We start from the raw sequence: 13386 nt of genomic DNA on the forward strand, positions 1-13386 counted from the left end.
CGAGTCAGCTGCTGCTTCCTCACCATCACTAACTGCCACTTTTAATTTCTACATCCTACTTGGCTGCTTCCCCTGTGTCGCTCCCTCCACAAAAAGGCCTCTGAATATTTCTGGTCCTTTCCTCTTTCTTAAAAACAAAATCCTGCACATCACTACATTGGATGAGTGAGGTGCACATACTGTAGTATAGAAATGAGAACCTCTGACATGCCCTGCACAAACAACAAACTTTATCCAGTAAGTTAGTACTGTATGTGCTTTAATATGTTTTTTTCTTGTGTTTTGTACAGATTTTGGAAGCAGTAGTGAACTTCAAGTACTCTGGGGGAGCAGGCAAAGTCGAGGGCTACTACAGAGAACTATCTCTGGGCATCCATGTTGATGTGGAGCCTTCTGTGTTCTTCACCAGAGTCAGCACCCTCCCTGCCACCAGGTAACCCACAGAATTAGCATTCATTTCATGTTGAGGTGTTGGTAACGTCTGTGCATGTTGGCTTTGGGCACTGTTTGCTCATTAAAGGCCTTCTTCCAAGAAAAAAAATAATCATGAAAGCAGATTCAATTGCGTGAAGGCGCCAATATATTCTGCTGCTTCTTTATGTGGAAAATATTGTTTATAGTGTTTGCAGGTGGATGTTGTCACTCTTTGCCTATTAGGAATGAAAATGTGGCGGTAAAGAGCCCTATAGGCCAACGGAGCATTAAATGAAAATCTCATTAAAGCCCACAACCTGTGAGCTTCGTCACAGATGCATTCAGCCACTCACTCAGCCCGATGCTGCTGCCTCATATTTAAAGATTGCTGCTTCCCATTGTAGGGTGAGTTTCACCGGATGAGTTAGACAAGTGTGTTGACCAAATACCAACAGCTTTTACTGTTTCTAAAAGAATGTCTCTACTCTTTTGTAGGTGTTATGAAGCTGTACTGTTTAGCTTAATTACTTGTTCCGTATAATCATGTAGCTTATTAAAACAACCTCTTTCTATAATCTGAGGAATATGGGCATCTTTTATTTTGCATCAAACATTCAATTTTGGTCAGTCATTTTAATACATCGTCAAATAAAATGACACTCATTAGTCAGTGATGCGACTAAGTTGAGCAGAATCGACCACAGAGCTCTGATTGTTTAAAAAACAATTCTAAATATTTTAGTCATAGATATGATTCAAATGCAACTTTTTTTTGTCTTGATTCTCTGAATAGATATTGATTTTCTCTCCTCCAACACTCGCTGGGAAAACTATATTCTCACTGACAGGTCAGATAGTGGTGAATGAATATTGAATGAGTATTCACTTTCGTGCCCCTCTTCACACATTTCTGTGTTTCTCAGGCACCTACAGTATGCATACATTACCACAGACACCGCCACACACTGGTTCACAGAGGCTTGATTTTGTTTTTTTTCCCCCAACTTCTTCTCCTGGAAAAAAAAATCCCAACCACCGGAGACAGATTGTACCTGAGTAATGGCCACTTGAGGTGAATCATTAGCTGTAATAATATCTGCAGTTTAAGACATTTATCTTGGCTCTGTGCTAAGAGATATGGCTGCATTGGCTGCTATGCCATTGCCCTGTCATCACACCATCCTCTTCTTTACCTTTATTGCACCCTGATGTCTATCTTATCATTCTGACATGGTATATACTGTCTCTCAACCAAATTTCATCTCCAGATCTACAGGTATTACAAATGACAACCTTTTCTATACGAGGACCTCTATTCTGACTGTGTGTGTGTGTGTGTGTGTGTGTGTGTGTGTGTGTGTGTGTGTGTGTGTGTGTGTGTGTGTGTGTGTGTGTGTGTGTGTGTGTGTGTGTGTGTGTGTGTGTGTGTGTACGCACGCACATGTGTACGTGTGTGTATGTATGTGTGTGTGTGTGTGTGTGTGTGTACGCAAATGTGTACGTGTGTGTATGTACGTGTGTTTTTAATCTTCTTTGTCTTGCTGCTTTTCCAGTCTAAAACCTGCACCTTCAGCCTCTGTGCTTTTCAACCTACAGCACAGTATGACCACATAGGACTCATGGCGAATGTTATGGTATGAGGCTGCAGAGAAACAAAATGCTGTATAAACAGCCAGATTGTTGTCATATTAAATGATACTGTGTGATTATAAAAAGGTTTTCTCAGTTCGGGTTTTACTTCCTGCCATTGTGAAGAAACTGCTTAATGCTGTAACTTTATTTTCAGTGCACATTTATAATTTTATAAAGGTTTAATGCGTCTGGAACAGACTCACTGATTTTACTTTACTTTACAACAATAACACCAAAAAAGACTCATGATGCAAAGTTATTATAAACCTATAATATAGCTTTCATTTGTTATTCCATGTGGATATTACATTTACAGTGGTCTAACAATCTGTACCTTTGAGTGGTTTGAGGTGTGTTTTGTAGGTGTCTGTTGTATTGAATGACGTATTTACACACTTCAGCACTTGCTACGAGCTATTATCGTGTATATGTGTGTGTAAATATGTATTGCTGAAGTGTACGAGGCACATACAGTACAAGCAACTCTCAGACAGTCAATGACAAGTCTAGTGGTCAGATTCTTATGCTTTCTAAACACTAACACGTTTATGCATTATTTGTTTGGACTTGCTTTGAGTTTCCCCTCAGGTGGAATAAATATTAAAGTCCTCTAACGCATCCTACTTGTTGAGATAAGTGCCATTGAATTTCCTTTTGGCTGCAAGTTCACAGAATTTGGAAGTGGTTGAATGACATTTTCCACGAAAACAGCATTTATCCACTTTATCTGTTTCTAACATACTTTGTTATTTTATTTCTCCCTTTTTTCTCTCTTTTTGTTTCCTCCTTCACCCACTCTATTTTTCCGCAGCACGCTATTGTCATTTTTTCCTTTGCCTCTTTTATCTTCTTTACAACATATTTTTTTTACCTTTTTATATGAAGGCATCACTATATACTGTTCCTATTTCTATTACTATACTGTAATGTAAGTCCAGACTAGAGCTGAATAGAGTGATTAGTTGTAAAGATCATACTGTAGGTTAATTGAAAAAGTTTTCTGGCTTTTGTTGTCTTTTGTTTATAATAATAGGCCTTTTTTTTAATGATGGACAATTTTCAGTAGCTTTCTGGCATTTCATGACATGATTGAGTTATCGGATAATCAAACTTATAATAAACCGATTAATAAACTCATTTCATAAAAGCAATGGGACAGCCATTCATTTAGAGATATAAGTTGAACATACACACTAAAACTAAATAGACCAAATGAATTCAAATGAAATATTTCCCCTTCACGTGTTTCTGCTTGTTCATAAATGCAGGTGAAGGCAGAAACGTTGGAGAGCAAACGTCTATAACTGCTTTTATGTTTCACGTGTGTGTGCTCATGACACACAGGGGTGCTGCTCTGTGTGTCATGAGCACACACGTGCTCCGGCGCGGTGCACAATGTTCATAACAGTGGGGACGCAGACAGCTTTTTGTATTCATATAGCAACAGCATGGTACTGATTATGTAAGATTTAATCAAGGTAGCTGGTGGATTGGATGTGCCTAATCAGGCTTTGACAATGCACATCACTCCAATTAGCATCTGCCGGTGGAATACACATACTAGCCGCCGTCAGATGGCTATAGGAGTTAAACAGCTTTCATACAGTACGTGCCAGCTGTGGTGCAAGGCAGATGCACACACTCTAGCATTCACCTGTCTTCTATCTGCCAGTGTTTGCTCCAGATTGTTCTGAATGGCCCTGTCAACCCAGTCTGTGCTCCTATGAAATATGCTTCTATACTGTATATATTTAGTCACATATTACTTCACTATTTATTTAGTCAGAGATACTTTACTGCCTTTTGCTGTACAGGTAAATAAAAGTGATTTGGGTAAAGAAGGTATCAGAACCACGGAGCTGCGTGTCCCACTCTGTTCTTCTGTCTGCCTCAGCGGTGCTGTTTCCTTTTCTCTCTCTCGCTCTTGTTCCTCTCTCTTTCTCCCATTTTGTCTGTAAAACTGTTTCCACTAGACCACTAGTGGCCAGTTACAGTAGGCTGTAGCTCTGAGAAGGATGTGTGCTGTTTATATTAAATCACGCTGGTTTTAGTGCAGTGTGCTCTTCAATAACCAGCATTTACATTTACTTTACTGTTTCTCATTACCTTTGTTTTCGCCATCTCTTTCAATGCTTTTCACTGTTCTTACTCTTTTACCACACATCCACTTTCTCATGCTCTTGCGTTTGTATTCTATACTGTATGTCCTTTGTATATAGTATGTATTGTATTGTATTTTCCCTTTCTTATCCCGATGAGATTTAGCTATTTACAAAGCCAAATATTTAAAAAAGACAGTATGCTATATTCACAGATAATTACCCCTCTATTGTAGATGTCAGTGTTGTTGGTGTCCGCTTTAACCTTTTAACGTGACATATTTAAGTAACAGGTCAATGACCATCTCCTTTGGTGCTGCAGAGAATCATTTTTCTGGGTTAGACCACGGGCAAGGTGACAGACATGTGAAATGACTGAGAGCCGGGACATGTGAAATACTCGCTGATCTTTATTTCACAGGGAACTGTTAACATCCCATTTACACAAACACTGTGTTGCCCTGGAGAGAACTGCACGAACTGAACCTCCAATTGTACTTGCCAGCTTTATCTTCAGCAGATTTTACTCCAGTGGCCACTGTGCACCTTTTAAAAGCTGCCAACTGTCCCTTGACTTCTGGATCTAAAAATAGCTCATCACAGGCAGGAGCCTAAACCCAGTCATTCTAATTAAGACCATTACATTTAGCGTTCAAGGAACGTGTCATGTTTTTGTCACTGGACTAAGCTGCAGCGTCAGCACTTACTGTATCGATCGCAGATTTGCAGAACTGAACAGGGTGTAGTCTGAGCTCTATTGATCCTCCCATGGTGCATGCTGGCCTCCCAACCAGTGTCCAGTCAGTGTCACAACCCACTTTGGTGGATCAAAGCAATGCAGACTTCCTGACTATGCTGCTTGCAGTACTGTAAAAACGCTTGGCACCAGGTTTGGAGAGTTGCTCCACTCCAACAAAGTCCTCTTCATATCCGTATTTGCAGAATGCTGACCTCATGGTTCATTTGTTAGTGTGGTGCAGTTCTCATAAATAAACAGTGACATTCATTAAGTTGTTTTTTTCCTCATGGCATACAAGCAGTTGTAGTAAAGGTCGTCTGTCTCCTCAGAATTAATGATTACTTTGCATATCATGGTAGTTGTATCATTAAAGTGATCTCTGACACACATGCACGTTGACAACGCCTGTGGATACATAAATTAATTTATCAGCAGGACGTGCAGTATGCACTCACTTTAGGCATTGTTAAATTAAATTACAAGACAAGGGTATGTTTTTTTTTTTTTCCTGGTTCAATAAGCTTTTACTAGCGTTTACTATCTTGTGGCCCTCTACCTAAATCTTCTGTCTCTGTCTGTCTCCAGTAACTGGAAGTTGTCCATCGCTAAAAGTAGTGAGCACAGCCAAATCACTACAATGGGTTCTGTTTCTCTCAGTTCATGTGAGGTACTTAGCACATGAGCGGTGAGCTGGTGTTTCTGAACCGGGTGGTCTGATTGATCACCTCAGCCCATCGCCCTGGTCTATAAATCCGTCCCCAGCCCCAATCAGCTTGTTAATCACATCCATCAACAAAGACACAGAGACAATTAAAGTAACACGGGTAGACCTCAAAAATACGCTCTTTTAATTGCCCTAGTAGTTTATTAGGTACTTGGGCTAGCTCAACCTAAGCCTCCATTAACCCTGAGATTAAAAAGGCATGGCGCTAGCTGGGAGAGGAGCTTAATGCCACCTGGAGGAAAGATACACAACGTTTAATTTATCATCGGATAGCTTTTCATATCTGTAATTCTACATGTTGTAATTGCTTTTAGAGGATGCAATATGTCCCTTTGGTTACTGGATTTATTGCATAAGCTGTTATTTTAGCCATACAATCATTTATTCCATCTCCACTTATTAAAAGCATTTCTTTTGAGTGGAAATGTTTTTACTAATATTAACTTTCAACCTCACCATATTCTTAATTTCAGCCTTCACCTTGTTTTGGGCTGTTTTGGGTTATTTATAGAAGGCAAAACCAACTTGACCCATACATTTGGGTTTATAGTCACTAATTACACCATCCACTCAGACTGTGGGCTATTTATGAGTAGGAGATTGAGCCGTTGATTCAGAGACGATTGCTTGTTGTTTGTGGGACCAAAGTGTTACAGAGAAAGCAAATTTTGCAATTTTGCACTAATGATCTGTCCACACATCCAAACTCCCACTTGCACCGACCACATTCTCTATTATTATTTTAACAGTAGGTGTGATAACATTGCTTTAGCTAAGAAGTGTCAGTATTTCCAATGCTTCGTTTAAATCTTCATCAATCTATCTTCATCATCATGTCTTATCTGAAGTATACTCAATACAAATATTAAATTCTTATAGTTGTAGATTACCTAAAAAAGTACAGTTTAATTAAATACAGTTTACTAGAGTACTAGACTTTTAATGTATTTTATCTAATGTTTCTTTTTAAAATATTTATTGCCTGACTGTCTTCACCCTTATTAGCTTAATTTGACTTAATTTCTCCTGATCTACTGCTGGTAGGTCTTTAAATCAATTTATTCTGAGTTTCATTTCTTATATATTACTTGAAATAATAAACTATTTCCAATATAATACTTTAGTAGGACAGCTACAAACCAAAGTTCCAAATTACCACAAGAGTATTTTACACTTTGTGTGTAGTATGTTAAATTGTTTTGTATTATAATATTGTATTGCTGAGCTTGGATCTCCTAGTGACTGTTTTTTAGACTCACAACCTTCCATCCAGTCTGATAGAGTCTGTCCATGTACACAACTGGCACTATATATACAGTACAGTACTTATAACGCACACCGATCTTGTACATCAGTAGAGACATAACCGTAACAGTGCAGTGGCTGCAGTGGACAGAGTGTTCTGTCTCTGCTCTGAGCTACTGTATCCATTACTTTCATCTCTCCTTAACGGGAACAAAAACACCTAGTTGGGGGGTTCAAATTAACTCTTTGAAAGCCGAGCGTCATCTCTCCTGTCTTGATCTAAATCACAAATTGGCCCTCTTATGATCTGCATGAGAAAAGCAGGCCTGGGATGATGTGGAGGCGGCCTGCTCCAGCCAGGCCTTTGGGCCTGATGAAAGCGCTGCCACCTTTGATGTTATGACAAGGATTGATGAGTACTTCACGCTGTGTCTTCTCTTCATCTCTTGCATTCAGTGTGCATGGCTGTGTATTTTTAGAAAGTAATTGTAACCGCATGCATAAAGTATAAACTCCCATAGACATAAACAAACCATTATGCATAGGTTATATGGACAGACAGATAAGAAAACAGAGGCCTGTAGGACAGACTTGGGTGTATATTGTGTAAAGAAGTCTGTATTTGAACTGAGAGGCTCAGATATGCTGCGTAAGTGTCAGCATAAGGCTGTGGACGAGAAAAGGCATCGTTTTGCTGTACACCTCCAAATTGGAGCTTTGACATACACTTTTGTTTTCTGCAGTCGGCTCACGTGCGCTCGTCTTTCCACAGCACCCGCCAGTGTCACCTCCTCCTTGACATCTTCAACCCAACCGAGCATGAGCTCACTGTCAGTGCCAAGAACAACCAGGACTTGGTTCTCCATGCCAGCGAGTGCCAGAGGTAAGTTGAATCCATACCATGTGCCAATCCATTACCGTAACCAGTTTAGGGCTGCAGCTGTCATTTGGCAGGAGAAGGTCACACATCACAGACTCAGTCAACCGCTCACACCAACGGGCCAGTTGACTGTTGACCTTAACCGTATGTCTATGTCTCTTGGAGCACTGGGTACAATAATAATCACAAATAGCTAATGAAGTAGCGGCTCAGTTTGGGGATATCAATGAGGACGCTGTAAATAATGGGCAGGACTATAGTTGTGCTGCTGCAGCCAACGTGAGCACGATCTCACCTGCCCGTTAATATTTGAATCCAGTGGTCTTCAATGGGGGGTGTACTGCTGCTCAGTACTAAAAGTCTGTTATATTCACATAAAAATGAGTCTTGATGTTTTCTAATTGCTGATTTTATCGGCTGCAAACACATTACACCTTAATCTGGTGTTCAGATCGAACTCGCTTCACTGGCGTGAAAGTCCATTCATCTACAAAATAGAGGATTAGGCTACGCATAGTAGCTGTGAGTGCCACCTGCAGGTCAGCGTGTGTGGTACAGTTTGACACTGAGAAGTGCAGCCGATGTTTATTATAGAAGCTGCTAATTCACTAAGTTTTAATTATACAGTATGTGAACAGGTAAATGCTTTTTGGAGTTTTTCCTCTGTCAGAGGGGTTGACCTGACTTTGTGTTTTGGTGCAAAATTATCTCCATAAAGCGTCTCTCATGCTCTTCTCTTTGCCTTGAGACTCAGACATACCTCCACACGTGCACGTACATAATCGCATTCTCATCACGACGCCTAGATTGTGCCTCTCTCTCCCCACTCCGCGTGTTGTTTCACTGGAAATTGGCAGATTAGTATTCATGTCATTGCCGTCTCTCCAGTGCATCCTTGGCCACAAGTAGACGTACACTCTTGGTGAATCACATGCCTTTCTTCACAGGGGTGGGATCTTATTATTGAGGGGAATTAGGGGGTGGAAAGTGATCTTTTCGGCTTCAGCCAAACAGCTCGTCACTGAGCTCACTCCAAATAATATTTCCTTGTGTAGAAACAAGATCAACGAGCTTATCAGCATTATACTGTACCGACTGTAAGAGATTCAGAAAAGCTGCATTTGTATTTTTATTTTTACCATAGTGTTTTAAGGGTCATTATATTACAGTATATTATACAGTAACTTACTAAAGGGATAGTTTAATTCAGCTACGGGAGGCGGTAAACTTTGTTGTTATCAACACTTCCTCCTTAGCTTCAATAGGCTCAGTATATTAAGGTCATGTTTTGAGTTTTGTCCTCCCACATCACTGCTTGTGTTCCTATGATATGCTGTTTGGCAGTTATTTCAGTTTTCCCCAGCTTTACACACTGTACTGCCAGGACAGTCTTTGATTTACAGAGTCGTGTCACAGCCACAGTGGAATCACAGCTTAATGACCTTTTTCCGCTCCACTGCTTTTATACTGTGCTTCTTCATTGAACAAAGGTGGAGTTTTTAGTGCATTTCTTTTACAAACCTCACTTCCAGTGAAACCTGAACATTGTTCAAGCTGACATTGACAAGCTGTTTAATCAGGCATTATTGGTTTAGAATTTGACAAATATTTTTATTTCATGCCTGCAACATGTTTCTAATGGGCTGGGCCACGGTTAACTAACAACACAGGTGATGAATAGGTTCCACCTTAATTGTTGAAGGTGGTACTTATTCCCATTGTTGCTTGCATCAAACAATTTAATTGTTTTCATTCCTTTCTTTTCAAATGTTTTTCTTGTGTTGAACGTGGTGAACAACTCGGATAATTAGAGATGCTCCTTTTATACCACGTTACGATGATGATCATAATTCGTATCTTATTCACATGTGGAATGTTCCAAACTTTACCATTTTTTGTTGTTGTTGCCCCTGTTACAGCTGTTAAACAATGAATAACGTTTGACCTTTATATTTTGTGTTAACATACAGTATTGATTTTTAAATGTTTACAAGGGAAAACAGTTGTGTTGCAAATAAACCTTACTGTAATGTTGTGATCTTTCTCCAAAGACAGGAAGCATTTCTTTTGCATATGTAGTATGTTATGTATTTGTGGACAGTTTTTTAAAATTTTATTTATAAAATTTTCTGAGCATTTGAGCAAAAACAAATGTAGTTAAAAAAAACATTCAAACCAATTCATAAAAATGTATTAAAGGACACCAGTGGGAAATAACTAATAATTATTGTAGTACTGTAGCTTTCATGTACTTATATTTCTACTACAGACAGAAGTTTTACAGTCCACATTAATTACTTCAGTGTTTAATATTAACTTATGGAAGCCTTTGTATAAATTCCATGGTCCTCTTTAACCTTATCTTATGCACTATACAGTATATATAATTTAATATAACCCACTTACTCTTAAACAGGAACTTTGATAAATGTCAGAATTTATTATGCACAGAATTTATTATGCCATGATATTATCCTGTGTAACTGATTAAAAAATTTAGCTTGTCTAAAATCTGATGTATTGTGACACCGTGCACCTTTGAGGCAAATAATGTCAAGTCCAGAAACAGCTGCTGATGTGTATATATAGACTTGCCTGTCTTTTCCCCCCTTTGAGTGACATTCCCCGTAGACACTATCGTTTCGGTGACTTCACCAATCAGCTCGTCCATCTCGTGAAGGTTTTTCTTGAAGCCTGACAGACACATTTAGTAAACTCGCTATCAGAAGATTAGCTCAGATCCTGAATATTGATTCTTTTCACGGCGTACAAAATCTTTGCGCGTCCCCGGCTCGGCTCTGGCAACAAGCTGATCATCTCTTTTGACTCGCGCCCAACGCACGCACGCGTTGTTGAGAGTGGAGTGTGATTTTGCATACAGAGAGGAACGCGGCCACGGACCCGTACATCTCCATCTGCTGAACCATATTGCGCGCGTCTCTCCAGCTCATCCTCTCTCAACATCAGATGTCCCCTTCATTTTATATTTCTTGCTTGTTCTGTGATGAATGAGGTGTCAGCAGCAAGATGTTTTCTAGAGTCTTCATCCAGGACTGGTGAAGCTAAGGCTTCAATCTGACACCAGCAAAAATGACTCTGTCTATCATCCATCGTTTTGTGCTACAGAAGATGATTTTTAATTGTTTTCACTGAACTTTTATAGGGCAGCGCCCATAGAAATGTGAGAAAAGGCTGTCGGACGTGCAGTGGAACGCAGCAACTTCAGCCATTGTGTTGTTAGTTTCTAGAATTGTGTACCTGAGTGAAGGGAGAGGCAGCGGGTTCCATGTTTCTGCTGCAGGAAAACAAAACTGCTCTTTGTTTTTGTTTGAGCAGTAAGTATAGTTTCTGGACTGTGTGTTCTTCATCTGTGAAGGTGACACATGTAGAGGGGGAGAGCTGCGTAACGGTGCTGCTTTCATCTGCTCGCATCATTCACGGACGAGGTATTTATCCCCTCGATGGCGTCCTTTAATGGTGCCCAAAAAAAAAAAAAAGTGAAGCCCCTCAGAATGTGAATGGTTACTTTGATGTTTATGAACCTGACGTGGTCTTCAAAAACCTCCTTTGCACCAGAGTGATGCACACACTTTAGGGTTTCCAGGATTGCTTTGAGCCGGGCAGAACAAAGAGAGGACAGCATGTACAGGATGTGTACGTCTACTTGAAGTTTGATGAAGCACAGCAATAGGCCTGCATTGGATATCACTATCATCTGTTACTCTGATCCTATATTTGTTTAAGGCATTATTATTCCTTTATTTTTTTATTTTACATGGCTTTGGCTTTGTTGCTATAATGCTTTTCAGACTGAATAAGAAAAAGGTGAACTCAATCTATTTGCAGGCATCTACTGTAACTATGAAGTTACTTATATATTACTAAACACAATGTTGTGTTTAATAAATTCACACTTCATCTTGCCCCACCCCCCTCTGCATCAACACCACAGCTGTGCTTCCCAGGAGGGTTTAAACAGGCATTTGCGGGTTTAGCTCACACCATCAGCGTCCAGGCACTAACTAGCTGCTTGTGGCCTGCATCATTGCCTGTGCAGAGCCAGCTCAGCTCTACCCCCTGCGGCGGAGCCAAAACGTCTCGTTCACTGCACTTTCTCCGCGCTCGCCGTGTCTTCTACCCCTGCGCCGTGCCTTTCGGCAGAAGGGCAAACACACCTCATTACATGAGCTTCTTAAACAAAGCCCGTTTCCATAGAGACCACCTGTCCCCCTTCTTGTGTTACTTTAAAGCCAGTGGAGCACATAATACATCTGAGGTCAGTTGTCCCAGCTGAGTGCTGGCTTTTTTTCACAAATATAGAAATCAAAGCAGTTTTTTATCACCACTCTTGGGGATTTAGCTTCACACCGTTGTCATTTCTGTCAATGCTTGGAGGTGTTTTTTTTTTTATAATACAATTTTAGACCTGTTGATGAACAGAAATATGTTGGTTGAGAGGGTGCTACATCATTAATATCCCCCCTCCCAAAAGCTGCTGTAGTCATCTGTTTTACACACAGTTGTGTTTGGATACTGTTAGTAATTTGCATGAAATTTATAAAGAGGAAGCTGATCACAGCCAGCGTAGAAGACAATTGTTCACAAAGAAGAATATTTCAATTCCTATTCTCACCCAGTAATCGCAGGGAAGGATTTGTTTTTGGTGTTTTTATCTCACCTCATCACGTTGAGCGAGATGTGGACGAGCGCGGCGCCGCTGCCTCTGCAGCTGCTGCAAATAAAGGGTTACTCAGAGTCAGCCGCAGTCTAAAAATAGACTGTTGCTCACGCCTGCCTCTGCACGGGCCTCTGTGGATCCTCCGCCCTTAAGCCTTTGCACGTGAGCTAAAAATAGCCCTCTTTGTGAAAACAGACACGCACGCTTTCAGTACGTTCGTTGCTCTCAGCTTCTCCCTGGTGACATAACACAATCGCTGGCTGTTAAAGAAGAGATGCAAAAGGGCTCTGATAAAGTGGTGCTTGCAAAATGAATTGTTGTTTTCGTAGCAGGCTTGTTTTGCATATAATTGCACACAATGCTCACAACATGGTTACAGTCCCACACTAGAGACGACATAAGTACAACATCAAATACCTGAATTCTGTTGTTGTATAGGTTATAATGACTGGGGACCTCTTAAAGAAATATATAAAACATTAGCATTGTCCCCATTATCATCTTTAGAATATGATTTTTTATACTGTTGCATGAATTTTGAATTGGTACAACTGTTGTTTTTGTCTCTAGTTGACTTCATAGAAGTCACATTTGGAACGAGTTAAGGCTCTGCAGTGGTCAAATGGAAGTGACCCTGTGTGTCTTCAGCGTGGTTATCGTGTACCTCCGGTCTAAAGCAATACAGCATTTAATTAGAAGAGGGTCGTTTCCATGTGACCGGCCCGTCCTAAGCCGGCGTTATTACAGCCATTAAAAACACCTTCGCTGCCACAGCTTATGGCAGGATGGCGGTAATTAGCAGTACAGTGTCAGAAGTCACACACAGTGGACGGCGTGATATTAGGTGATAGTTTTTGGAAGAAATTGAATAAAGTATATTTTATAACATAGTCACCTGCTTGTACCTCCACATGTATAGAGTAACTGTGACTTTCCTTCATTTGTTATGCTACTGTAAAAGTTTGTTTTCCCACC

At 40.3% G+C, this 13386-nt stretch overlaps 1 protein-coding gene across 3 annotated transcripts in view; it reads left to right on the top strand.

The window, feature by feature from the left end:
* The window catches only part of trappc9 (trafficking protein particle complex subunit 9), a 103373-nt gene that overhangs the window by 50511 nt on the left and 39476 nt on the right, over nucleotides 1-13386 (top strand). For all 3 annotated transcript variants that reach the window (XM_055512694.1, XM_055512695.1, XM_055512696.1), the window contains 2 exons: nucleotides 291-433; nucleotides 7626-7736. In XM_055512694.1, the coding sequence (XP_055368669.1) occupies nucleotides 291-433; nucleotides 7626-7736 (254 nt within the window). The remainder of the gene's footprint in view (nucleotides 1-290; nucleotides 434-7625; nucleotides 7737-13386) is intronic.

Source organism: Betta splendens, chromosome 11 (assembly GCF_900634795.4).
Source record: "Betta splendens chromosome 11, fBetSpl5.4, whole genome shotgun sequence".
Lineage (NCBI taxonomy): Eukaryota > Metazoa > Chordata > Actinopteri > Anabantiformes > Osphronemidae > Betta > Betta splendens.